The 27590-nt window shown below is 41.9% G+C and overlaps 1 protein-coding gene across 1 annotated transcript in view; it reads left to right on the top strand.

The window, feature by feature from the left end:
* The first annotated feature begins 6808 nt into the window (after positions 1-6808).
* The window catches only part of GNA12 (G protein subunit alpha 12), a 116187-nt gene continuing 95405 nt past the window's right edge, over positions 6809-27590 (top strand). Inside the window, exon 1 of the mRNA XM_004440886.3 lies at positions 6809-7155. Within this exon, the coding sequence (XP_004440943.3) occupies positions 6844-7155 (312 nt within the window). The 5' untranslated portion in view covers positions 6809-6843. The remainder of the gene's footprint in view (positions 7156-27590) is intronic.

Here is a 27590-nt window from a genome sequence, read left to right as displayed (position 1 = left end):
TCAGTAAATCTCTCTCCATTCTTTTACTTTGATCTTTCCTGGGTCATTAGGTATGTCCTTTATAAGCATGTAACTGGACCTTGTTTTTATTTTATCCAGTCTGACAGTCTTTGTCTTTTAACTATTTTAGTCTATTTACATTTATTTTGATGAGTCATATATATGGATTTATTTCCACCTTCTTATTTTGCTCTCTTTGTCCTATTTTTATTCTCGTGTTTCTTTTTTCTTCATCTCTCACATTCTTTTGTGTTGATTGATTTTTGTTTCCTCATTCCATTTTTCTTCTCTGCTAGTGTGGAATTTTTAGACCCTATCTCTCTTCTTTTTGTGTTTACCCTAAAAATTTTAACATGAATATTTAACTTGACAAAGTTTAACATTAATCAAAATATTTATTCTCTTCTCAAACAATTCAAAGATCTTAGAACATTTTAATTATGATTGCCCCCTCCCTACATATACGCCTCTAGTGTCCAGTATTTTAGTTCTATTTTTTCTCAACTCTACAAGTTAAAATTATTATTGTTGTTTAATATAGTCAATGAAAAGAATCATCTATATGTTCACAAAATGTCCACCTTTCCTTTTTGAATGGTAGGCCTTCCTTTTGAGATTATTTTTCCTTCTTCCTGAGGCACACTGTATTAAATTGCTAGGGCTGCCATAACAAAGGACCACAGGCTGGGGGACTTAGACAACAGAAATTTATTTTCTCATAATTCTGGAGGCTGGAAATCCAAGATCAAGGTGTCAACAGGGCTGATTCCTTCTGAGGCCTCTCTCCTTGGCTTGTAAATGGCCTTCTTCCCTATGTCTTCACATGGTCAACCTTCTATACACGTCTGTGTCACATTTCCTTTTCTTATAAGGACACCAGTCATATTGGATCAAGACCCATCCCAATGAGCTCATTGTAACTTAATTACCTCTTTTAAAGATCCCATCTCCAAATACAGTCACATTCTGAGGTACTAGGGCTTACGACTTCAACATATGAATTTTAGGGAGGATACACAATTCAGCCCATAACACACATTATTAATATAAAATAATTTCCTGTTTTTATTTGTTTGAAATGTCCTCATTTTCTCCAAAGATATTTTTACCTGGTTTACAATTCTAGGTTAATGGTTATTTTCTCTTAATGCTTTTAAGATACTATTTCCTATATGGCTTCCACTTTTGTCATTAACATATCAGCTCTCAGTTTGTGTGGTTCCTTTGAGGATGACATGAGTTAGTATATGCAAAGTGCTTAGAATGATGCCTGGCACCAAGTAACTATTATATAAATGGTAGCTTTTATTATGTTCCCTCTGGCTGCTTTTAGGATCTTCTCCTTGTCTTTGATGTCCTTCAGTTTCACTAAGGTGTATCTTGGTCTGGATTTCTTTTTATTCATCACGTTAAACATTTCATGTCATTTGTCCATTTAAAATTCTCGCCATTATCACTTCAAATATTGCCTCTTCCTCACTCTTTCTATCCCATTCTGGAACTCTGGTTAGACATATGTTCCATATCCTACCTCTATTTTTCCTGCCTCCCATCCTTCATATCTTTGTGTTGGATTCAGGGTAATTTTTTCAGATCTACAGTCCAGGTTATTTTCTTCATCTGTGTCTTAATCTGCAACTTAGCATATCTATTAAGTTTCCATTTCAATTATTATATTTTTCATTTTTAGATGTACTATTTGGTTCTTTTTTCACATCTCCCCAGACATTTTTTATATTCTCTTATTCCTTACTTATACTTTCAATACATTCTTTAATTTCTTTAGAGATATTAAATATATTTATCCTATGATCTGTATTTGATAACTCCAATATCTCAAATCCTTCTGAGTGTGATTCTGCTGTCCTTAGTCTGGGCTGACTTTCAGTCATGATGCCTGATTTTCCTGTGTGTTTAGTGATTTTGTTTCAATGTACACTCCTTGGAACTGAATCTGTTGATAAATGTTTGATATCCATACAATTGATTTTACTGGTTCACTCTTCCACTGATGTACAGTCTGTTGTGGTCCTGGGTTTATGCAGTTGTCTCCTGTCAGACTCCCCACCTTTGATGATCTTTAGGTTTTCTCTCTGGTCTCTCACCTGCAGCCAGGAAAATAGAAGGCAGAGTTTACAAGGGTTCAGCAGATGTCCTCAGGGCAGCTGGAGGCTTCACCATGAATCAGCTTAACTCTTTGAATTTCTGCTTCCACTGTGATTTTGGCCCCTGGGGCTTTCTTACTCAGCTCAGTGACTCTTGAAAAAAAAAATGCTTTGAATAGTTTATACAGCATTTTTAATTGTTGCTGCAGGAGGGTTAATCTGAGAATTTGGTCTACTATACTTTCAGAAAAGGAAGTCTCATTATTATTTCTTTTAAATATTTCCTCTCCTCCATCTCTTTCCTCCTCCTTCTGGAACTCTTGTCATTCACATGTAAGTCTCCTATCCCTTCTCTCGTGATTTCCATCTCTTTATACTTTTCCTCTGGGTTTTGAGATATTTCTTTCATTTTATCTTCCAGTTTTCTCACGTTGTTCTCAATAGTACTCAGTGGTTACCATTTTCTCTTCTATTAAAAATTTTTTTAAAATCATCATTTGTTGTTGTCGTTCTATGTCTTTTTATGCCATGAACATTCTCCTAAGGTGGGATGATGATGATGGTGATGGTGGTGATGGTGGTGCTGGTGGTGATGATGATGTAAAGTTGTCATCTATTTACCACTAGTTGAGACGTTCTGCTTTATCTTCTCTCTGGCACATGGGTCCCCTTAAGTCTATTTAAATTTTCTCTTTCCTTCTCACAGCTCTGTGGCTTTCAGGGAAAGCTTGTACGGTTTCTTTTGCAATGATGAAAGATAAGGTCACAGGCAAGATGTTGCTCCTCTGATGAGCACCAAGAGGAAGCTCCCAGGTCTCCACAGCTGTAGATGTTGGCAAGCCCCTATTCTCAGGGGTGGGGGAAATCTCCCAGGCCCTGGGCCCGTGCAGCTCTCCCACATTCTCCCCAGAATAGAGAAGCCCTATAAGGACCTCACAGGAGACTACATCCATGAGACCCAAGGAGACCCTATTCCTTTTGGGAACCCCAGAGTCCTGGGCCTTTTCCCAGGCCTCTGAGCTGCTGGTCCCCTCACTCCCACCCAGCAGGAGAATGAAAGTGTCCTGTGACTGTCCCCTTTTCTAGGATTCCAGAAGAGCTCGCTATTCCATGTATACATTCCAGGCCTTGCCATCGGACCCTCCCTCCTGGCTGTCCCTTAGCTCAGGAGGTGGAATTGAACAGGAGTTGAGAGGAGCATTCAGGCCACATACCCCCCACCCCTCTAGCAATTTTTAAACACATGGTGGCCATCTGTTTACAAATTTTGGTCTTCCTTATTCTTTTTAGGAACTTTATTGCATTTATATGGCTGTACCTTAATTTATTTAACCTGAACTTTTCCCAGGTTTTTATTTTTAATATCAAACACTGTATTAATATTATAGATTATAGATTCTTAGAAGAATCTATAGGTAGATTCTTATAGATTCTTCATCTTCATGCCATTACTATTATTCTAAAATTCTAAATTTGCAGTACCTGATTCCCAAAGCTCCATGATGATGATAATAATAATGTTAGAAATTATTGAATGCCCATTATGTGCTAGGGCCTTATATGTATTAACTTACTTAACACTTATCACAGCCCTATTTTATCCTGGTTTTACAAATAAAGAAACTAAGTCTCAGAGAGGTTAGGTGACTTATTTAAGTCACACAGCTAACAGGAGGTGGCATGAAGCCTCAGAGCTCTCACGCCTTCACCCATCCCACACCGTGCGTGGAGCATACACTGGGTCAGGTTTCCAGTCCAGCTTCTGCAACTTACCAACCCTACTTCCCCTGACAAGTGACATTAGCTCCCTGGGAGCCAGATTCTTCTATTACCATAGTCTCTGCCTCGCCTCCTTCCCAGCAGTGCAGAACAGGACAAATGAGATCATGTGTGTGGAAGCACTTTAAAAACTAAAACACACCATACAAAGGTGAGGGATAATGGAGAGATGATTACTGAGTACACAGATAAGCTTGTTTATTTCAAGCACCTTAGCCCTTTGACAGATGTGAAGGATATGTCCAGAGACCTTGTCAGATCCCCAAATTGGATACCGTATAAAGATTGCATAAACATAGGCATAAATCTATTTACAAAGATACAAAGTTATTTGTAAATGTCTGAAGCATTTGCTCAAAGTGTTTTGTGAATCACCTTCTCTTAATTTCTTTTAACTGAATGAGGGGCTCACTCTGGTCCACTGCTAAATTCCACATTCCTCTCTTTATTTGTCAAAAATTCCTATTTTCTGTCTAAGAAACGTTGTTTTCTGAGGCCTCTCCACTTGTTCTTCACTTCTATTATAATACTAGTGTTTGGCTTTCTGTGGAAGGCCGTTTTCACAAAGAAACAAGACTTTCTTTTTCATCGTTTTTGAAGGATTACAGAGTACTAATGAGTTGACTCCTTAAGTGATAAAAATTTATGCCTCAGTAAACGACAAATGCCACATATCAAGGGCATTCAAGGTCCTCTGAGAGTTTAGATCTCTGAGTGAAATCCTTGAATACCACGGTTCTATGGCAGAAACTAGGGATTCTTTTGGTCTGCACCCTACCTGGTGACTTGAATGGTCTGGCTCCCTAACTAATGTGTACGTTTCTTGACACAACGGCTGCGTCTTTTCCATCTTCAGCTTCCTCTCCAGAAGTCCCCAGTGCTTGGCATTTTCATGATTATGCAAAAATTACTTGTAGAACCGAATGATATCACACTGACTAATCATTTTTTTCTATTGTGCATACCCTCTGTAGAGGCAGGGTCACGTAGTGAAAGAGAGCAGGGTTCTAGTCGGCTCTTGTGTGGGACCTCAGGTCAGTCAGTCATTTGTACGCTGGTCTTGATTTTATCCACCTGGTGAGAAGGAGGATTTGGACAGGATGATCTTTAAGCCCCGTTTAATTAATTAAATAAGGAGGGCATTAGACCGAGGAGGCTCTAATGCCGTGGCAGCCTATGTAAGCAAACCAAAATCTAATCCTGTAAATGCCTCAAGGTTACAAAATCAAAACGCTAAAGACAACCAACTACAAACAGCCAACTAGCCTTTAAGCTGTACCCATCAATGATTTCCTTCTTTGTTTCCGTGCTTTCTCTATATAAGTCTTTTCTCTGGCTCCCCTCCGTCGAGTGCTCTAACCACTTCTGGTTTTGTGCCGTCAGGTTTGAATAGATTTTTGCTCTTAAATAAACTTAAAATTTTTAATACGCTTGGGTTTCTCTTTTAACAGACACTGGTTCCTAAATCTGGCCAATTACCTGGGGATGAAGAGATACCGGAGCTCCTTCCAGGAGGTTCTGACTCACACTCTATCTGGGACAGGTAAGAATCTGATAAGTCAGCTGACACTTAGCAAGAACTGACTGGGGCCTAGGCACTGGCCCCTAGGCTGTGTTTTACAAGTTCATGTTCTCAGTTTCTATCTTCACAACAATATGAGGTGGTTGCTATTATCACCCCCATTTTACAGAGGAGGAAATTGAAGCTAAAAACAGGAGGGAAAAATAAAAGAAAGAAAGAAAGAAAAGCTACTTAAAAGTTTATGCAACTGGGCCGGCTCCGTGGCTTAGCGGTTAAGTGTGCGTGCTCCGCTACTGGTGGCCCGGGTTCAGATCCCTGGCGCGCACCGCGGCACCGCTTCTCCGACCATGCTGAGGCCACGTCCCACATACAGCAACTAGAAGGATGTGCAACTGTGACCTACAATTATCTACTGGGGCTTTGGGGAAAAAAAAAAGGAGGAGGATTGGCAATAGATGTTAGCTCAGAGCCGGTCTTCCCCAGCAAAAAGAGGAGGATTAGCATGGATGTTAGCTCAGGGCTGATCTTCCTCACAAAATAAATAAATAAATAAAACTGTTTAAAAAAAAAGTTTATGCAACTGGTAAGGGGTCGATTGGCTATTCCAACTCAGACCCAGCAACTCCAGACCCCACTCCCAATCACTGTGCTACATAAGATTTTTCCGAGGGGCTTCTGGTGATTTTGATGATTAAAATCTTTAGATCTCAGAAAAGCTTTGAGAAAAGCTACCGAAGGGCCCACGCCAGTCTCAAAGGGTGCATTTATTTGAAATGTGTGGCCCATTCCCCCCAGCGTTTCTGGAAGGAAAATGGTTTGGGAACAGCTTTCTCTCTAAGCTTAAGACGCGCAGCGGGACCTCTTATCAGCATTTCCCACTTTTCAGAGAACGTGAAGTCCACTCCGCGAAGCTCCTGCTCTCACAGCTTGACCCATCTGGGAGCCCAGGGCGCCTCTTTCTGTACACCTGGCACTTCTGGTCCCGCCCCGATTCGCGAAACCCCCAATCCCAAGCCTGTGCACTGTGATTGACGTGCTCTCGGAGCAATTATAGTTGGTTATGGCGGACGGCCGCCCGGCCTCTCCGACGACCCCGCCTCCCTTTCATTCTGCAAGAAAGAACCTCGGCACGGGCGTCCAATGAGAAGCGTCTCCACCCCAAAGATCCCGCCTCTTTCGGCGCCGACCCCGCCCCGAGGGCCGGAAGGATGCCCGCCCCTCGGCGTGGCACGGCCCAATCGGAGGGCCCGTTCGTCCGGATGGACGGCAGCCGGCCCAATTGCCGGGCCTCGGGTGGCGCCGCCCCGCCCCTCCGCCGGGGCTGAGCGGCGGGCGAGAGTGGGCCTCGGGGCGGCGGCGGCGGACGCGGCCTGAGGGAGCGGCCGGAGCCGCGCGGGGCTCGCCTCGCCCGCGGCGGGGTCCATGGCCTGAGCGGCCATGTCCGGCGTGGTGCGGACCCTCAGCCGCTGCCTGCTGCCGGCCGAGGCCGGCGGGGCCCGCGAGCGCCGGGCGGGCGGCGGCGGGGCCCGCGACGCGGAGCGCGAGGCGCGGCGGCGCAGCCGGGACATCGACGCGGGGCTGGCCCGCGAGCGGCGCGCCGTGCGGCGCCTGGTCAAGATCCTGCTGCTGGGTGCGGGCGAGAGCGGCAAGTCCACCTTCCTCAAGCAGATGCGCATCATCCACGGCCGCGAGTTCGACCAGAAGGCGCTGCTCGAGTTCCGCGACACCATCTTCGACAACATCCTCAAGGTGCGCGCGCCCCGCCGCCCCACCCGCACACCTGCGCCCAGGTGCGCGCAGGGGCGGCCCCGCGGACCACCGCGCCCCGGCCGGGACCGCGGCCCCCCCTTCGCCTGCCCCCTGGCCTGGCTGCAGCTCCCAGTGGCCAGGTGCTCCCAGCCTTGGGGGGCTGGCCAGGGATGCGCACCCCTTCTCCCCGTCGGCCTGATGGCCTTCGCCTGTGCTCTTCTCGGGAACTCGGGGGCGGTGGAGGCGGAAAAGCTGGGCGACAACTGGGGATTTGCCGGGGGCGGGGGTGGGGCGGGTCTTGGTAGTGAGGAGGGCCCCTCCTGGACTCTGGGTCGAGGACGCGGCCTGGCAGGATGGCATCTGCGCGTTTCCCACTGCCAGTCTTCTGGGGTCAGGGAGCCATCCTTGTCCTGCCTTTCCAGTGAGTGCAGAAGAGCAGTGTAAACTGCAGAGGAAACCGGCCGCAAGTCTCTCCTTTTACACTGTTGTTGAAAATTTCGAACAGATACAAAGTAGAATAAAACGAACTATGTGTACCCATGGCCCTTGTCCCGCCAACTTCAGCAATGATTAGTTCAGGGCCAGTCTTGTTTCCCCTGTATCCCTGCCCCCGTGATTTTGAAGCAAATCCCAGGCATTGTATAACTTCATTAGAAAATGCTTTAGTATATATATCGCCAAAAGATAAGGCCTCATTTAAAAAACATAGCCACAGTACCCTTATCAGTATCCAGCCTTAAGAATTAACAATAACTCCTTAATATCCTCAAATATCCTGCCAGTGTTTAGATTTCCTCTTTTGTTGCATAAATGTTTTGTTTGTTTCCATCAAGATATAAATTAAATCCTTACATTGCCATTTTTAATGTCTCTCTTAAATGGTGTGTTATCTCCAGGTTCTCCTATCTCTTGTTCCCTTATTCTTTGCAATTTATTTGTGGAAAAAACCATAGAGCTGACAAAGTCTGGGTTATAGTCTCTCTCTACAGAGAGCCTGTGCTAAAGGGCCCCAAAGAAAGGAAATCTGGAGAAAAGTGATGGTGAGGGGAAAGTGGTGTCTATCGGGCACCTAAATAGGGTCATTTCCTTTTTTTCTTTTTTTTTTTTTTTTTTTTGAGTTTACCTCTACACTTTTCTTGTCCCCTCACTTACTCTTTCCCAGGCCCATTTTGGGGCAGCCAAATTACAGGTATGAGGAAAGTTGTCTTTAAGCAGAGGCAGAAGGAAGCTTGTCATACCAGAAAGCTGCCTGGAGACTAGATTTTATGGTGCCTGAGGGACTTTCAATTTAGCAAAGGGCTGCAGAAACCCATCTGGTACATTTCTTTCCCTTCAGCCATGAGGAAGCTCCGGGCCCTGGAGATGACATAGTGGCTCCTCGCTGGGACCTGGATGCTGGAACCCTGGCCTCTAGACTTGCAGGCCTGCCTTCTTCCAGGATTGCATCAGGAATCTCGCACTAGTATCCCCAGTTTATGTGTTTGTTACTAGAATGTTTCATTTTAAGAGAAATAGCTCTTTTAGGATCCTGACGGGAAGAGAATAATTTGAATGATAAAACACCCTTTTCACTTCTTTCAAAAGCCTCTCTGTGAGTCAGAGCTCTGGCCCAGTACTTCATAAACTTTAAAGGCTGGGTGCCCAGTGTGTTCCAGGGGATGGACTGTGTGTTTAAAATTCCCCTCATCTTCTGGGGTAAAGTGCATTCGATTGTCTCTCTCTGTCACAGAGCCAGATTTTATTTTTGCTGCTTTTTTGGACCTCCAAACCAGGCAGGTATGAGAGTATAAAGATTTGGCTGACTATCTCCCAGTTTCTTTCAACTCGGGAGGCGGAGAAAATGTTTAGAAACATAGAATCTTAAATCTAAATCAGTGTATTAAGTGCGTTTTGGAAAACTCAGTCTTAACCTTTTCCCAATGCATATAAACATTAACTTTTACTGACTTCCTTATCAACAGAAACAGGGTTTGTTAACTGGTATCCTACTTTCCTTCCCAACTTTTTTACTAATTGTAATTCCATATTAAACTCACTTTATCTGTTGGGACTATTTCAGTAACTAATTAGAATTTCAGTTTTCAGTCTAAAACCAAAAATCCCTCCCCCCTGCAATTTTTATTTGGACAGATCACTTTGGGAAGAAACTTTTTAATAAGGTGCTTTGTAGTGGCTTTAGTAGTGGGCATTTGGATGATACTGTTTAGAATAATAATTGTGTCTACAAATAGATTTAGTGTTAACAGGCTATTTTTAAATACGCACATTGCCAGGCCCTTTCATATACGGCATTTAATTTTCATAAGGCATCGGATGGTATTATCCCATTTAGCCATTGAGGAAATTGGAGATAGAGAGTTTATTTATTTATTTTTTGTGTGGAGGACTAGCCCCGAGCTAACATCCGATGCCAATCCTCCCCTTTTTTCTTGAGGAAGAGTGGCCCTGAGCTAACATCCATGCCCATCTTCCTCCACTTTATATGGGACGCCATCACAGCATGGCTTACCAAGCGGTGCGTCGGTGCGCACCTAGGATCCGAACCTGCAAACCCCGGGCCACAGAAGCAGAGCGCGCGCGCTTAACCGCTTGCGGGCCGGCCGGAGATAAGAGAGTTTAAAATCTGCTCAAGGTCAGTTACCTAATTAGCAGGTCTCAGAGCTGGGAACCAAACATGGTCTTTTTTCTTTTAATTAAACTTAATTTCTGGGTAATTGTAGAGTCCCATGCAGTTGTAAGAAATAATACAGAGATCTTGTGTCCCCTCTACCCAGTTTTCCTCCATGGTAAGATCTTGCAAAACCGTAGTATAGTATCACAACCAAATATTGACATTGAGAAAATCAAGATACAGAACATCCCATCACCATAAGCATCCCTCATGTTGTCTTTTATAGTCACTTCCTCCCTTCTCCCCCTCCCTGACCTGTCAATGACTGATCTATCCTCCAATTCTATAATTTTGTCGTTTCAAGAATATTATGTAAGTGGAATCATGCAAAATGTGACCTCTTGGAATTGGCTTGTATCGCTCAGCATAATTCCCTGGAGATTCACCCCAGCTGTTGCATGTGTCAGTAATCAATAGTTCATGGCTTTTGATTGCTGAGTAGTATCCATGGTATGGATCTACCACAGTGCACCATTTAACCATTCACCTGTTGAGGAATGCCTGGGTTGTTTCCAGTTTCTGCCTATTATGAGTTAAATCTTCTATGAACATTGACATACATGTTTTTGTGTGTACATACATTTTCATGTATCTGGGATAAATGCCCAAGAGTGCAGTTGCTCAGTTGTATGATAGTTGCATGTTTAGTTTTATAGGAAACTGCCAAACTGTCTCCAAAGTGGTTGTACCATTTTACATTCCCACCAGCAGGGTATGAGTGATCCAGTTTCTCTGCATCCTTACCAGCATTTGGTTGTGTCAGCTATTTTTTATTTCAACCATTCTGATAGGTGTGTAAGTGCTGTCTCATTGCCGTTTTAATTTGCCTCTCCCTAGTAGCTAATGATGTTGAACATCTTTTCATGAGCCCACTTGCCATCTGTACATCCTCTTCATTGAAGTGTCTCTTCGTGTTTTTACCCGTTTTCTAATTAGGTTGCTTATTTCTTTTTTTTGTTTGTTTTTTGTGAGGAAAATCAGCCCTGAGCTAACATCCAATGCCAATCCTCCTCTTTGCTGAGGAAGATTGGCCCTGAGCTAACATCTGTGCCCATCTTCCTCTACTTTTATATGGGACGCCGCCACAGCATGGCTTCACAGGCGGTGCGTTGGTGCGTACCTGGGATCCAAACCTGTGAACCCCGGGCCGCCACATGCACTTAACCACTACGCCACCGGGCTGGCCTCAGGTTGCTTATTTCTTTATTGAGTTTTGCAAGTTCTTTATATATTCTAGATACTAGTCCTCTGTCAAATAGATGGTTTGCAAACATTTTCTCCCGGTTTATAGCTTGCTTACCTTTTCATCCTCTTAACAAGGTCTTTCACAGAGCAGTAGTTTTTAATTTTGATGAGGTCCAGTTTATCACTTTTTGCCTTTATGTGTCATGCTTTTTGTATCAAGTCTAAGAACTCTTTACCTAACCCTAGATCCCAAAGGCTTCTCTTATTTATTTTTCTAAAAGTTTTATAGTTGTATATTTTACATTTAAGACCCTCATCCATTTTGAGTTAATTTTTGTATAAGGTGTGAGGTTTAGGTTAAGGTTCTTTTCTTCTTTTTTTTCTATGGATGTTCAGTTTTTCCAGGACTGTCTGTTGAAAAGACTATCCTTCCGTTGAATTGCTTTTGCACCTTTGTCAAAAATCAAATGGGGATATGGGTCTATTTCTGGGTTTTCTATTCTATTCTACTGATCTGTGTCTCTCCTTCTGCTAGTATCACACTGTGGTCATTACTGTAGCTATATATCAGAGTGATTTGATATCAGAGTGATTTGTCCTATTTCATTTTTCTTTTTCAAGATTGTTTTAGCTATTCTATGGCCTTGGCTTTTCCATATAAATTTTAGAATAAGTCTATGTCTATAAAAAACCTTGCTGGGATTTTGATAGCAATTGTATTAAACCTATAGATCAATTTGGGGAGAACTGACGTCTCTACTTTGTTGAGTCTTCCAATCCATGACTATGGTATGTCCTTGTTTATTTAGGTCATCTTTGATTTCTTTCATCAGCATTTTGCAATTATTAGCATACAGATCCTATACCTGATTCATTAAGTTTATACTTAAGTATCTCATTTTCTTTAGAGTAATTGTAAATGATACTATGCTTTTATTTTCAGTTTCCACATGCATATTGTTAGTACACAACAATGTGATTGATTTTTGTATCTTGATCCTATGTCCTGTGACCCTGCTGAAAACATGGTCTAAGAGTTTTCCTGTAGATTCCTTGGGATTTTCTACATGGATCATCATGTTATCTGCAAATAGGGGCAGTTTTATTTCTTCTTTCCCAATAGGTATGCCTTTTATTTCTTTTTCTTGCCTTATTGCAGTGGCTAGAGCTTCCAATATTATGTTGAGTAAGAGTGGTGAGAGTAGTTATATATTCTGTTTCTTTCCTGATATTGGTGATTTGTGTCTTCTCTTTTTGCTTTTGTCAGTCTTCCTAGAGATTTATCACTTTTATTGATTATTTTTTTTCCCTGAAGAATCAGCTTTTTTTTTTGTTTTTGTTGTTTTTTTTTAGTGAGGAAGACCAGCCTGAGCTAACATCTGATGCCAATCCTCCTCCTTTTTGCTGAGGAAGATTGGCTCTGGGCTAACATGTGTGACCATCTTCCCCCACTTTATATGGGACGCCGCCACAGCATGGCTTGACAAGTGGCAGGTCGGTGTGCACCCGGGATCTAAACCTGCGAACCCCGGGCCGCCGCAGCAGAGCACGCACACTTAACCGCTGCGCCACCGGGCTGGCCCCAGAACCAACTTTTTATTTCATTCATTTTTCTTTATGGTTTTCCTGTTTTTAATTTTATTTATTTCTGCTCTTATTATTTCTTTTCTTCTAGTTGCTTTGGGTTTATTTTGCCTTTTTTCTCTAGTTTCTTGAGGTAGAGACTTAGATTATTTATTTGAGACCTTTCCTCTTTCTAATGTAAGCATTTTAAGTGCTGTAAATTTCCCTCTCAGCACTGCTTTAGCTGTGTCCACATATTTTGATTTCTTTTGAGATATGTTCTTTGATCTATGGATTATTTAGAAGTGTGTTGTAGTTTTCAAGAGTTTAGAGATTTTCCTGTTATCTCTCTGTTATTGATTTCTATGACTCCATTATGGTCAGGGAACATACTTTGTATGATTTTAACTCTCTTAAATTTGTTGAGGTTTGTTTTATGGCCCAGAATATGGTCTATCTTGGTATATGTTCTGTGGGCCTGTGTTGGTGAATGTTCCATGGCCACTTGAAAAAAAAATGTATATTCTGTTGTTTGGAGTTTTCTACATATGTCATTTAGATCCTGTTGGTTGATCGTGGTGTTGAGTTCTGTATCTTTGCTGATTTTCTGTTTAGTAGTTGCATCGGTTGCTGAGGGTGAGGTATTGAAGTCTCCAACTGTAACTATGGGTTTATCTATTTCTCCTTTAGCTCTATCAGTTTTTGCTCTGTGTATTTTGACTCCATTGTGTGGTGTGTAAACATTTAGGATTATTCCGTTTTCCTAGTGGATTGATCCTTTTCTCATTACATGTTGTCCTTCTTTGTCTCTAGTTTTTTCTTTGCTCTGAAGTCTACTTTATCAGATATTGTAATATAGCTACTCCTTTTTTTATGAATGCTTTCATGATATGTTTTCCATCCTTTTAACCTACCCACATTGTTGTCTTGAATTTCTTATAGACAGCGTATTATTGCACCATATTTTCTTTCTCTACTCTGCCAATCTCTGTTAATTAATTTGTATATTTAGACCATTTACATTTAAGGTAAGGTAATTAATATGTTAGGGTATAAGTCCCCCATTTTATTTTTTTATTTTTTGTTTGTTTCTTCTGTTTTTTTCCTTCCTGTGGGTTATTTAAACATGTTTTAGGATTCTATCTTGATTGATTGATTGGAGATTGATTTTTGAGTATATCAATCAAAGCTTTGTATCATTTTCCTGTTGGTTGCTTGAGGTTACACTATACATATGTGACATATCCCAGTCTACTGGTGTCAGTGTTTCACAGCTTAAGTGAAGTATGGAAACTTTACTTCCATTTAGATCCCTTTACCTTCCCTACTTTTTAAATATAAATGTCTTAAGTATTTCTTATTTTACTTTGAGTACCACATCATGTGGATTTACATCAGTCATCAAATGTGATTTAAGAAACTCATGGGAAGTAGGATAGTTTGTTTTATTTACCCCTATTTTTACCAATTCTGGTAGTGTACTTTCCTTCCTGAAGTTCTAAGCCTTCTCCTGTTACCCTCTCCTTTCTGTTTTAAGAACTTCCTTTAGCCATTTTTTAAAGGCGGGTTTGCTTACAGCAAATTCTCTCAGCTTTCCTTCATCCAAGAATGTCTTTATTTCCCTTATTCTTGAAGGATGTCTTGCCAGCTATAAAATTCACAGCTGACACTTATTTTCTTTTAGTACTTGAAAAATGTGCCACATTCTTCTGGCCTCCGTGGTTTCAGATGAGAAGTCTACTGTCATTTTTATTGCTGTTCCTCTGTCAGTAAGTGTGTCATGTCTCTCTGGCTGCTTTTAAGACTTTTCCTTTGTCTTCAGTTTCCAGAGTTTAATTATGATTTGTCTCGATGTAGGTTTCTTTCAGTTTAATATATTTGTGGTTTGCTCAGCTTCTTGAATCTGTACGTTTATGTCCTTTGCCAAAATGGGAAGTTTCCAGCCATTATTTCTTCAAAGACTTTTTCAGTTCCACTGTCTTTCTCCCCTCCTCCTGGGACTCGTGTGATAGGAGTGTTAGCCCTTGTTACTGACCTCCAGGTCCCTGAGACTCTGTTGCCTTGTTGAGTGGGGTTGTAGCCTCAGTAGCCGTGCCACCCCTCCCCAAGCTGACACTGGGGTGGGGTGGGGCAGCAGAGCAACAACCTGCCAAACCACCACTTCTTCCTCCTGCCACCTGGGTCTGGGTCGGGATGGAAACTCAGCTCCCCTCCTACACTCCCCTGCTCAGGGAATCGGAGCACCTTCTCTATTTCTAGGCAGGGGCTGGGAGATGACATCCCTGCTTGGCCCTATCAGCACTACCTGGTAGGCCACTTGGAACATGCCCGCTGGTTTGTGGGGCGGGAAGTAGGGGAGATCAGCTTCCCTTTTAGCCCCTCTGAAACCTCGGAAGGCCATCTGTGCAGTTTTTCTGTTGGTATTTGGCTGGAATAGGGTGGGTCCTTTGGCTAGGGGAACAGGCTTTTCTTGGAGCTCTTTCCACCCTGTCCTGGATAGGTAGGAGGCATTTAGGACCTGGGGGAAGCGCACTGTCATGTCATTCCTCAAGTCCCGAGGTCCCAGGCACCTGCTGCCTTTTTTCTTCCTCCTTCTCTATATTGTTGATTGTGTTATGTTCAGAGCGTTTTAGTTGTAAGGAGAGGACCTGCGAGGAATGGAGACACTCCATCTTGTTAGAACCGGAAGTCCTGTCATCCTGGTCTTTCGACTGATTCCAGATTCAGGACTCTTCCTCCCTGATCACAGTTGTGCCTAAATTTGAGCACAGCATTTCTTTAACTTCATTACCACACACCACCCTCTGCAATGGATTATTTGAATCTACTGGCTGCTTTGAGTTCCCATAAATATTCCCAGTAAGTCTTTCTATTCATTCCTTTTGTTTTTATAACTTGAAGATGACATTCTCTCACTTCCTCAGTGGGCTGTCTTTAAGGTTGGTGTATTTGGTGTTTCAGGAATTGTGTAATAATGCCTCTGGTGATAGTGCGTGCCTTGATGTTTGTGTGGAAGGCTTCAAACCAGCCTGGCTTTATCTCTTAGTGGTTCCACTCCATCATCTGTAATTTCAGGTGTCATTTTTAATTACTGCATTTCACATCTAGGTAGAAGTGAATAAAATGTTCTCTGTTTGAAGGTCCTTTGTTATATGGACTGGAAATCATAATGCCATACACATAATTGCATGGGTGTATCATTTAACCACTCAGAGGTGGACCTTCCTTGTGTATATTTGTATTGATAATTTAGAAACCTTGTGAAGAATTCGTTTATTAGAATTAGTGGTCTCTTGTTGACACTGAAACAAAAGAATTCAGTTCAACAAACGTTTTATGACCACATACCCAAAGTGTTGTGCTAGGTGCGGGTGGGGGAAGGGACATGTAGTGATGACTGCTGTCCTGTCCCTACCCTTCTGGCACTCCGACCAGCCGGGGAAACAGTTGCACTAGTAACCTTAATACAGAGTGTGAATGTATACCAGGTTAAATGCCACTGTAGAGGTGGAGAGATGGTTCACTGGAGAATAGGGAAGATTAATTCTGGCTGAAGTATCTGGAAAAGCCCGTCAAGGAAGTGTGATTCGAGCTGGCCTTTGAAGGCGCTATAGGATTTCTTCAGGTGGAGAAGAGCACACAAATGAGACCATTTCAATGCCATGTGTTTGTCTGTCAGTTGAGACAGAGAATTCTAATAGGTAGAGGTATTAAAGAAGAGTGAGTATAGGAACTACGTGGAACTTTCTGGTACAAAGGAGTGGACATAATATGGTGGTTTGCTAGAGACCTGTCGTCACGATACTCTTTAGCTGAAAGCTGTGGACCTTCTTCCTAGAAAATTCATATTTATGCGTATAGTTTCAAGGAGTTCCTTAGACAGCCTAAATCCCAAAGTGGGCCTACATATGCTCTATGGACTTCAGTTTAAGAAGTTTTGTTGTAGAATATAGAGGTTAAAACATTTTTTTTAAAGAATTGTTTGCTGTGTCATATTTACTTTTTGCTAAGGCGAATAGGACTTTGAAGAAGCCTATACTGCTGTTGTGTATTTTTAAGCACTTAGAAACTCCTGGCCTGCAGAGTCTTTGTTTCTTGGATTCAGAAGAATCACTTTGGGCTTGACCCTACAGTGGGTGCGCGTGAGAGCAGAAGCATAAATGTGCTTCTGGGACTGAGAGAACAGTTGGGTTTTTACTGCCTTGTGGGCAAATTGCATTTAAGTAAGAAGTTTACTTGGACACATGGACACACATCGTTGGTCCTTTAGTAATGTCAGAAAACAGAAGACATCTTTTTCCATCAGTTAAAAATCCCAGAGAGACCCCCCCGGCCATTGTTGGGGATTCAGAGCACATGGGTGATTGGTCTTCCCCTCCAGCTTTCAGATTGACATGTTAATTATGTGACCAAATCTATTTCAGGGGAGCAGTAGTTGACCTTCAGTCATCTGCCATGTAAGATTGGGAATATAGCTGGGCTTGATGGTAGGTAGTGTTGTGTTGACAGCTCATAATTATTTTCTGTTATTACATAGTTGAGAGTGGGAACATGGATCTTATCGGTTTTAAATAGAACTGAAGATTTAAACTTAAGGCTTATCTAGAGATGTAATTATAGGGTGATCTTCAAACCAGAGAAGCTAATGTTGTGTAATGGACCTGGTGCTTAACTTGCATTACCTGAAGGGCAATGCCATTCCTCAAAGACATGCTGGTTTATTTCATGTTATAACTATTATAGTTTGTTTGTGTTTAAACAAAAGCAATAGAGTCCTCTTTGCATCTTCTGTCAAGTGGGCTGGACAAAGCAGCTGCTTAGTTTCAACTGATTACCCTTTTAGAGTGAGCAAAACATGAAAAATAGTTGCTGACCATGTGATAGGTTAGTCTTTCCAAATGATTCTTTTGTGCATTAAGATAATTGTCTCGTGTTAGGATAAATGTTAGGCAGGTCCAGGTACGTTGGTGTATGGAATGGAAAACATACTTTGCATTCTGTGTTAGTGCATCAGTTAGAGAGGCCCGCACTTCTGCATTGGTTAGGGGGACTGAATCCGTTTGGAGCTTGTGCTTTGGAAGTCCAGCACCCATAGGACAGAGAGGGACAGTTGTTACTCCTGGCAGTATTTGCAAGGGCGTGGAAAGTGGCTGGAGAGCAGCACCACAGTTCTGGATGACCCCAATCCTGCTTTCTGAAGGAGGCAGTGGCCCAGTAGGCGGCACCTCTCTGAACTTGGGCATCTATTTGACTGTCTAGTTGAAAAGCCACGGCACCAGCTTTGTCAGATGGCCTGGTGACATCAGACTCAGCAGCGAAGACTGGCCTAAATGAATATTTATGGTGTTAGCCAGTGTACCCAGGCCTTAGGTAGTCAAAGAACTACTTAAACTGAGTTAAACAGAAACTCTAAGCCAGGAGAACACTCAGACTCAGAATTTCTGTCCTGTGCTCTGTTAATATTGCCATTACTTTGGTGGAGTGTTCCAGTGATTGTGCATGGTGTGGCTTCCACCAAGCCCTCGAGTACCTGTCTGGGGCGGTCAGATCAAGCTTCTCTGCTATATCCAGGGAAGGCCAGGCTAGTTGTTGGGGCCACTGGAAGACCTGTGCCCATCGTTCAGAGCCCGGCCCTTTGCCCCATGGTGTGTGCGTGGTGCTGAGTGGAAGAGTGCACAGTGGTGAGTCCTCGTTATGGTGCCTCTCTGCCTAGTTGGCTTCTGCGGGGACAGGAAACACAGGGGAGGGCAGGGCAGGAGAGGGGACATCACTGGTTAAGTCACTGGGAGAACAGGGGAGCCCTAGCCGAGCTGAAGGAGGCCGTCAAGACTGTCTACAGGATGTATGAGATTCTTCTGGACTAGTGTAGCAGTCAGTATCCTGGGGCCAAATCATTGATTCAGACTCAGAAACTTGGGACACAACAGTTCAGTGCTCAGCGTCAGTCAGGGTAAGCATGCCCCACAGTCACTGACCTAACACCAGGTGATGCATTTGCATTCATTTTCAAGGTACAAAGATGAACATCTTTGTAGACAAGATACCCAGTGTTCCAAACGAAAAGACTTGACGTTTACCAAGGAAGGAAAAGGAGCGATTATTTCAAGTCTCACCTTATCTGGTTTCCATTACAGGTAACAGAGAAGAGCTACCTCAGAGGTTGGTTCTGGAATTTTTATAATGCCCATTAGCAGGATTTTTTTTTCTTTTTTTTTTTATTGTGAAATTTTTGTTGTACGTTATTGTCTGTCAGTCACCATATAAATGCATCCGTTCACTGCTTATGCCCACCCCCCTTGCCCCTGTTAACCAACAGTTCTATCTGTCCATGTGTTGATTTATCTTCCACACGTGGGTGAAATCATGGAGTATTTGTCTTTCTCTTTCTGGCTTATTTCGCTTAACATAATACCCTCCAGGTCCATCCATGTTGTTGCAAATTAGATGATTTTGTCCTTTTTTATGGCTGAGTAGTATTCCATTGTGTATATATACCACATCCTCTGTATCCAGTCATCAGTCGAGGGATACTTGGGTTGCTTCCATGTCTTCGCTATAGTGAATAATGCTGCAATGAACATAGGGATGCATAAAACCTCTTTGGATTGTTGATTTCAGGTTTGTTGGGTAGATACCCAGTAGTGGGATAGCTGGATCATAAGGTATTTCTATTTTTAATTTTTTGAGGAATCTCCATACCGTTAGCAGGATTTTTAATCTGTGTTTTACACTGATATTTAGTTCTATGTATACAACTGTTGGCACACAGGAGAGGACCAAAAACTATATTTTTGTGGCCACATAAGTGTTTTTTCAAGCAAATGAAGTTCCATAATATTGGTTTTAGGATAGGGGAAAGGAAACATTTTTCCCTAGGATTCTGATGACTTGATTAGATAATTAGAGGCTGAAAACTCTGTTAAAAGTGTGGAGTGATATGGAAAAGAAGGAGAAACTCCCTGAGAGATGAGCTGGTCAGAACTGAGAAATAGCAAACTGGTTCTTTGCCTTCTTATCAGTGCACATTTGATATGACTATAAAGTAAAGAGATCGTGTTTTAAACAAACATACCAGGACAACAGAACATGCTAGTTAAAGCAGATGTCTCATTAAAAGTAATCATCTTGGGAAGCCAAGTCAACTACTTATTAAGAGTGCGTTTGTGTGCTAGTTGCTGCAGAAGCCGCAGAGACCATGTCTGCCTGAAAGGAATAATACCTTCTCTCTGCATTGGGAGCTTTTGTTTTCCTGTTTGTGTTTCAAGCACCTTAGCGGTTATCTCATTTGATCCTCTCAGTGACCCTGTAAGGTTAGGCTGGGGGCTTACTCTGGTGGGAAGGATTTTCATTTTTCTAGCCTCGTCTTTCCACAGGGAGAGATTTCAGCTACAGGAATTTTCTTCTCTGTCATCCCCTTTGCTCAAGAGAGGGCGGGTGAGCTGCTTGACTGGTGAGTTTGGGAGAAGGAAGTGAGCACGCCAGCTCAGCTCCCTCCAAGTTCTTTCCCCTGGAGCCACCCCGCCCACAACGAGCATGTGTTCTTGTTTCTTGGTGCCATCAGCTGTAGAGATGCCCCCCCCCCCCGTGTTTGTCCAGCTATGCCCATGAGCAAACCTACTTGGCTGCAAATCTAAAACCAAACTCTCCCATCTGGCTTTTATTAGTAAGAGAGCCACTAGTTTGATCTCCATCTCTGACTTCTATTTTGATTTCCAAATTGATTCTAGCCTTGGGAGCAGAAGAAGAAAAATTAAGAGTCACTGAGTATGAATTTGCCTGGGGTCACCTTTTAGGCTAGAAATCCCTTGTTGACATCCAGAATCCTTTTGGGTCTTTTTGTGTGATGAGTGGAAATAGCAAACTGATCATTATTTTAGGAATAAATGTAGTTGTACCTGAAGGAAGGCATCACCTTCTATTTTCTAATGCAAAACAGAACTGATCAAGAATGCTAACTGCTTACTGGCTTATGTGAAATATTAGAGTTTGATGGAGCCTTGGAGTTGCTGAGTTTCTGACCTCCCACACAGCGTCTCTTACAAGTGGTACTTCAGCCTTCGCTTAAGCAGCTCTTAGGTCAGGGACTCACTGTGGCTGCCCTCACCTCACTGAAGATGTTTCCTTTCCATTGAGTTGTTATAGGTGACTTGGAAACACTTGGACCTGTTTGACCTAGTGTTCTGCAGAGCAACACAAAATATAGACCCTCCTTCGAGGTGATAGCTTTTCAAGTTGTTCTGTTTATTCGACACATTACCCAGGTACTGTGATACAGCCAAGAACAAGATCCCTATCCCTATCTCTGTGGGTAGAGCTGCCATTAGCCTCATATGGTCCTTATACTCCATGCGCCTTTTAGTTGGGTATCTGTGACTTGCAGCTGAAACATTCAGAATCCTAAAGGAGAAGGCACCAGCTCTGTGGTGAGCTAGAAGAAAAGAATTCAGGGATCTATGCAGAAATAGAAGTATAATGATGTACACCTTAAATTTATACAATGTTATAAACCAATATTACCTCAATTAAAAAAATAAAAATAAAAAAGGAATTCAGGCAGAGGAAACCAGAGCAGCAAGAGCAAATGCCCTGAGGCAGTAAGGCAAGAAAGAAACTGGCTTTTAAGGAATGAAAGAAAGCTCTGTGGAAATGATGGATGGGGAGGTGGAAGAGAGAGAACCCAGATCAGACCTGGCAGGGCCTTCTTGGCCAAGGCAGTTCTGGCTGCAATGGGGAGCAATCGAAGAGTTTCAAGTAGAGGATTGCCTTGATTTACATTTTTAAAAGATCAGTCTGGGGAAATGTGTTTGAATGGAGCAGGATAAGATCATAGAACCTTCTCCCCTTACCTAATGGGATGAACATATACATTTATATATATGTGTATACATTTAAAAAATAATCTTAACATGAATATAAAAAACTCATCAGAAGTAATCAAGGAAGGAGAAGGAACATTATTACACATGTAGGTTGAACTATATGAAATTCTGATATTTGATCATTTTTGACCTACAAAAATTGCAGTTTCAAATGGTCTAACCTAATATTGCAAAAACACTGTGGCCAAGGGAAAAAGAAGATTCTAGGGCTGTGTAGTGCATCTCTTGACCACAGCCCCGCCCCCCAAAACTAATACTGAGGAATGAGAGTGAGTCAGCAGAGTCCCGAACATTCTCACTGATCCCCTTCACTTTGGAGAGGAGCGGACCCAGGGGTGTGGAATAAAAGCCCTGGGAAAATCGGGGAAAGTGAAGGGGTCTTGGCAGGGGTGGACCGTGTGCTGAGCCAAAGCTGCAGAGGCAGGGATGTGAGTTTGAGGTGAGGACATTTCATAGGATTTCAAAGAAAAGCCACTTGACCTCAGACAAGTCTTCAACTTTCTTCACCTCCATTCCCTCAGATGTGGATTGAAATAAACAACCTTCTGTCAAACTAGCTCTGGTCTGGGAAGACAAATAAGGTAGAAATGCTATCAGGGAGAATCGAGCTAGAGCCCTTCTGAGAAGAGTAGGTTGGTGAGAGTTAAACATGAGAAAGTTGGGAAGATGGCATGGCAGCGCTCAGGTGCTGTATCCAAAAGGGGACGGCGGGACAGCCTGCAAGAGACGGATGAAAGACCGAGTCCAGAAAAAACGGTGATCCGTGGAACAGAAGTCAGTTGCCCAAGAGTGCTTTATGTTCTATAAGAATAATAAGCATGTAGATGATATAAAACAAGAGCTCAAGGATGATAAAACAGTAAAATGAGATAAAAAGGGAAATCGCAGAGTTAATGACATAAACTGAAAACTAGACAAGACCATTACAGATCTCATAAATGAGTCAGAAACAGGAAGGAACCGAGTGAAAAGTTAACCATGACGTGGGGGGACATGACCCGACCGACTCACCATTGAGCCCCGTTGCAGAGTTAGGAGTTGGAGAGACGACTGACTGCTTCAGGCGTTTGCATGTAAACTGTGCCTAAACTTCCATGTCCTAAGAATTCACAGAGGGAAATAAAGGTGAATTTGCCAACTGTCAGGCTGCTGTGTTCTTCTCTCATCTCTCTCATCATAAACTGTTCAGGCAGGGACTGCAGTGGACTTGTGTGCTTTAGTCCATCTCTGTGTCGTCCCTGTAAGCCCTTTGTATTCCATTGCGATGAACGTGCCATTTAGCTGTAGGTCTGGTCACTAAAGAAGGATCTGGTTGAGCAGAGGGCAGTTTTTCCTTGGCCACTTGCTATGCTGAGGTCCCCCAGAGCAGGAATAGTTTCATTGGTTTCCCTTCCTGGTGTTTAACCTGATGCTTGCACCTAATGGGAGTAGAAGAGGACTCGCGGGCAGGCACCTGCAAAGTTCGGTGAGAACTTGGGCCTTTCTCCCACCTGCCTCCTTACTACCATACAACAATAATAACTGCTTTCACATGTGTGTGGCTTTACAGTTTTCAATCCCCCTTTCACATAATTATCTCATTTGTGAACTGTAGCAGCTTCACAATAACTGGAGAAAAGCCAGGCAAGGAGCTGCATGTCAGAGGAGAAAAACGCGTGACTTAGCCTAACGGGAGTTGGTGGCAGCGGACTGTGTTGATGTACTGAGGCTCATCTTTAAAAAATGGGACTATTGCTTAAGTGGTGATAACGTTTCCAGCAGTTGTGTATCGTTTTTCCTGCGCTGTGATGTCAGTAGTAGATTTGGGAACTCGAGCACAGTGTAATGATTGTTACAGGTGAACATAACCACAGCTGAATCTCGTGTCGGGTACAGTGCAGAGCTCAGAGGGATGCTCACGCTCCCACACACGGAACCCAATAGTTCAGGTACCGTGATCCTGTTGTAAAAACATATGTAACCATATCTAGAAAAAAGTCTCAGAAGAGTAACAAAATACATTTTTATTTCTATGAAACAATTATGAATTTGTTATTTTTAAAGTGTATTTTCTACAGTAAACCTTATTCTGGAGACGGTCTTGGTAATAGTAATTTTATAGTATGAGTCCTTAGGAGTATGATTTAAGGATCCAGTCGTGTTTAAAGCCTTTTCCCCCATGTTAACTCCTCTGCAGTTACCAGGATGTTTTCATTTTGAATTGTAGGTGTTTTAACTTAATTTGTGGTTTGAATCTTGCTTTAGAATTCTTGTAATCTTGAATATTTGCAGAATGTGTAAATATTTGCTGAGGAGACCACAGCATCTTTGGCATTTTTTAAATTGGATACTTGTCTTGTTTCTTAATTCTTGTCTTATTTCTTAATTCTCGTTAACTTCGGGAAAAGAGCCACTGAGTTGTCTGAGCTCTCTTTCCTGTAGTATCAGGTACAAATTAAAACTTCTGACAAAGTAAAATGCCCTTTTCTAGTCTTTCGTTATTTTTTAAAAAATAACAGCATTATTAAAAATAAAGAATTGGGAATAAGGAGAATGTTTTAAATGTAAGTGTTTTTGAAGTAGATTAAAAGACTTAAATCTTGAATTGAGCTTTCAAAAAAACCTTTGTCCAATGTTTTTATAGTTAATTAGCAATATATTGTAATAAATATACATGAATAGTTATTTTCTTTTGTATTATTTTTATAATTAATACTCTGGTGATTGTTTCCCTGATTATATCTTTTTTCCTCAAATAGTTTTGACATTGATCCTGTCACCTAGTCTGTTTTACGTAAACGACGTGATCCAGGAGGGAGTCCTTTAGTGCTCAATAATAGATTCAGTCACAGATACCTAGCACTTAGAGTGTCTGTAGGTGTGTTGACTTGAGGAAAGGTTATCCCCCAACAGAGACATTCTTATTCTTATATGGAACAAGGCAGGGATGCCAGTCTGATAATCTAATAATTCAGTGATGTTCTCGAGATTCTAGTCAGTTAAGTAAAAGAAAAAAGAAATTAGTTGTATCTTCTGGAAGGGCAGGGACAAGATTAACATTAGTAGTAAATCCAGAATATCATCCAAAAAGTTTTTGGAATTAAAAACAGTTCCACGAGTAGCTAGATACAAAATAAATGTTTGTGTATGAACGTGTGTGTGTGTTTGTGCTTTCCTGTAATAGAAAAATATCTCATTCATGACAACAACAGGAAGGATAAAATACCTAGGAATAAGCAAGAAGTGGGTGAACCCTGTGTGATGAAAGCCAGAAAACTTTACTGAAGAGCATAAAAAGACGGGCAAAATTGGGTTCTTTTTTGTGAGTAGGAATGCTTGATATTGTAAAAATGCCGTTTATGAATCGAACACAATACCAGTCAAATCCAAATATATTTTCCTTGGAACTTGACAGAATGATTCTGAGGGTTGTGTGGTAAATACATGTGTGATAATAATTAATAAAATCCTGGAAAAAATGCCTCATGTTGGGGGCAGTTATCATGAGAAATATTAAAGTATTATAAAGCTACTGTAATTAAGTACTGGCTAGGGAACAGACAGTGGATCAGTGAGGTAGAATAGAATCCCAAACAGACCCAGGTTCCTGGAACTTCAGAATATCATGAAAGGGGGCTTTCAAAACAGTGGAAAAAGATATATGATTGAGTAAATGGTTTTGTGAAAATGGCTAATCACTTAGGGAAAAATAGAGTTAGGTCCCTTTGTAATACAGTAATAAAGTCCTTATGATTAAAGATAAAAATATTAAAAAGTAGATTGTAAAAAGACTAGAATAGAATGTAGATGAGTACTTTTATGATCTTAGGATATGGAAGGCCTTTCAAATTATGACACCAAAGACAGAAATGATAAAGGGCGGAGGGTGGATCTTTCTGACTCCATAACAACTTTTAAAATGCTGCTTGGCGAAAAAGAGCATGAAGTTAATCTGGGAAGTAGTATTTACAACATAAGATAAGAAGCTGATGTCCTTAGTCCTCTAGTATTCATCCATCTACCGCTAACTTCCAGATTTACGTATTTAGCCTTGACTATGCCCTTGATCTCCAGCTCTCATGGATCGCTGCCTCCCTGAGGTCTCCACCTCCGTCCCTTGGGCATCTTGAACTTGACACGCAAAACCAAACTCCTGGCCCTCTTGTCCTAGTTTGCTCTGCCATTTCAGTACATGGCCCCACTGTCTGCCTAGTTGTTCAGTCTGAAAACCTAATCATCTTTGAAACCTCTCTTTCTCACATCCAGTCCATTGGTGAGTCCTGTTGACTCCCCATATCCTGAGCCCCCTCCTCTCCTCTGCACTGGTGGCAGCCTACTCCAGGTCCCCCGTCCTCTGCTAGGTTGTGCAGTAGCCACCCCACTGGCCCCTCAGGGAGTCAGTTTAGGTGCTTTAAATCAGGACGACAGTGTTTGAATTTCTATGGGACATCAAAAACTTCACTTAACCAGCTAAAGTTGCTTTAATATGACCTTTTTATTTTGACTCTGCATTTTTCATAATCAAGGTAACGTTCACATAACAGGGGCCAGCCCGGTGGCATAGTGGTTAAGTTCGCACGCTCTGCTTTGGCGGCTTGGGGTTCGCCGGTTCGGATCCCGGGCACGGACCTATGCACTGCTCATCAAGCCATGCTGTGGCAGGTGTCCCATATAAAGTAGAGGAAGTTGGGCATGGATGTTAGCCCAGGGCCAATCTTCCTCAGCAAAAAGAGGAGGATTGGCAACAGACGTTAGCTCAGGGCTAATCTTCCTCACACACACAAAAAAATTCACATAACATAAAACTATCCATTTCAAAGTGAACAATTCAGTGGCGTTTAGTACGTTTACTGTATTGTGCAACCATCACCTCTACCTAGTTCCATAACATTTTCATCACTCTCAAAGGAAACTCAGACTCCTTGAGGAGTCACTCCCTGTTACCCACTCCCCCAGCAACCTTTAATCTGTTTTCTGTCTCTAGGAATTTGCCCATTCTGGATATTTCATATATATGGAATCATACGATATGTAACCTTTTTTGTCTGGCTACTTTCACTTAACATATATTTTTTTAAATTAATAGCTTTATGTTTTTAGAACAGTTTTAGGTTTACAGAAAAATTGAACAGAAAATACACAGTTCCCACATACCCTCATCCCTCTGCCAAAATATCCCTGTTGTTACCATTTTGCATTAGTATGCTACATTGTTATTATAGATGAACCAGTATTGATACATTATTATTAACTGAAGTCCGCAATTTACCTTAGGGTTCTCTCTCTGTGTTACACAGTTCTTTGGGTTTTGACAAATGTATCCATCACTACGGTATCATACAGAATAGTTTCACTACCCGAGAAATCCCCTGTGCTCCACCTATTCATCAGTCCCTCCTTTCTTCCTCCCAACCCCTGGTAACCACTGACCTTTTACTGTCTCCATAGTTTTGCCTTTTCCAGAATGTCATATAGTTGGAATCATACAGTATGTAGCCTTTTCAGATTGACTTCTGTCATTTAGCAATATGCATTTAAAGTTCCCCTATGTGTTTTCATGACTTGATAGCTCATTTCTTTTTGTCACTGAATCATATATGCTTGTTTGGATGTATCATGGTTTGTTTATCCATTTACCTATTAAAAGACATCTTGGTTGCTTCCAAGTTTGGCAATTATGAATAAAGCTGTTATAAACACTTGTGTGATGGCTGGATCCTATGGTAAGAGTATGTTTAGTTTTGTAAGAAATTGGCAAACTGTCTTCCAAAGTGGCTGCACAATTTTGCATTCCTACCAGCAATGAGTGAGAGTTCCTGTTGCACTACATTCTCGCCAGCATTTGGTGTTGTCAGTGTTCTGGATTTTAGCCTTTCTATTAGGTGTGTAGTGGTATTTCGTTGTTTTAATTTGAATTTCCCTGATGACTTAGGATATTGAGCTTTTTCTTATGTTTATTTGCCATCTGTTTATCTTTGGTGAGGTTCAGATCTTTTGCCTGTTATTTATTTGGGTTTTCTGGGTTTTTTATTGTTGAATTTAAGAATTCTTTGTATATTTTAGATACAAATCCTTTGTAATTTTTGTTTTTTTTTTTTCAGTTCTTCCCGTCAACGGCTTGTTTTTTCATTCTCTTAAGCATGATGTTTACAGGGTTC

Source organism: Ceratotherium simum, chromosome 26 (assembly GCF_057802395.1).
Source record: "Ceratotherium simum simum isolate JZ-2026a chromosome 26, ASM5780239v1, whole genome shotgun sequence".
Lineage (NCBI taxonomy): Eukaryota > Metazoa > Chordata > Mammalia > Perissodactyla > Rhinocerotidae > Ceratotherium > Ceratotherium simum.
Note: the sequence above shows the minus strand (reverse complement) of the source record. Positions and strands in the feature narration are given on the sequence as shown.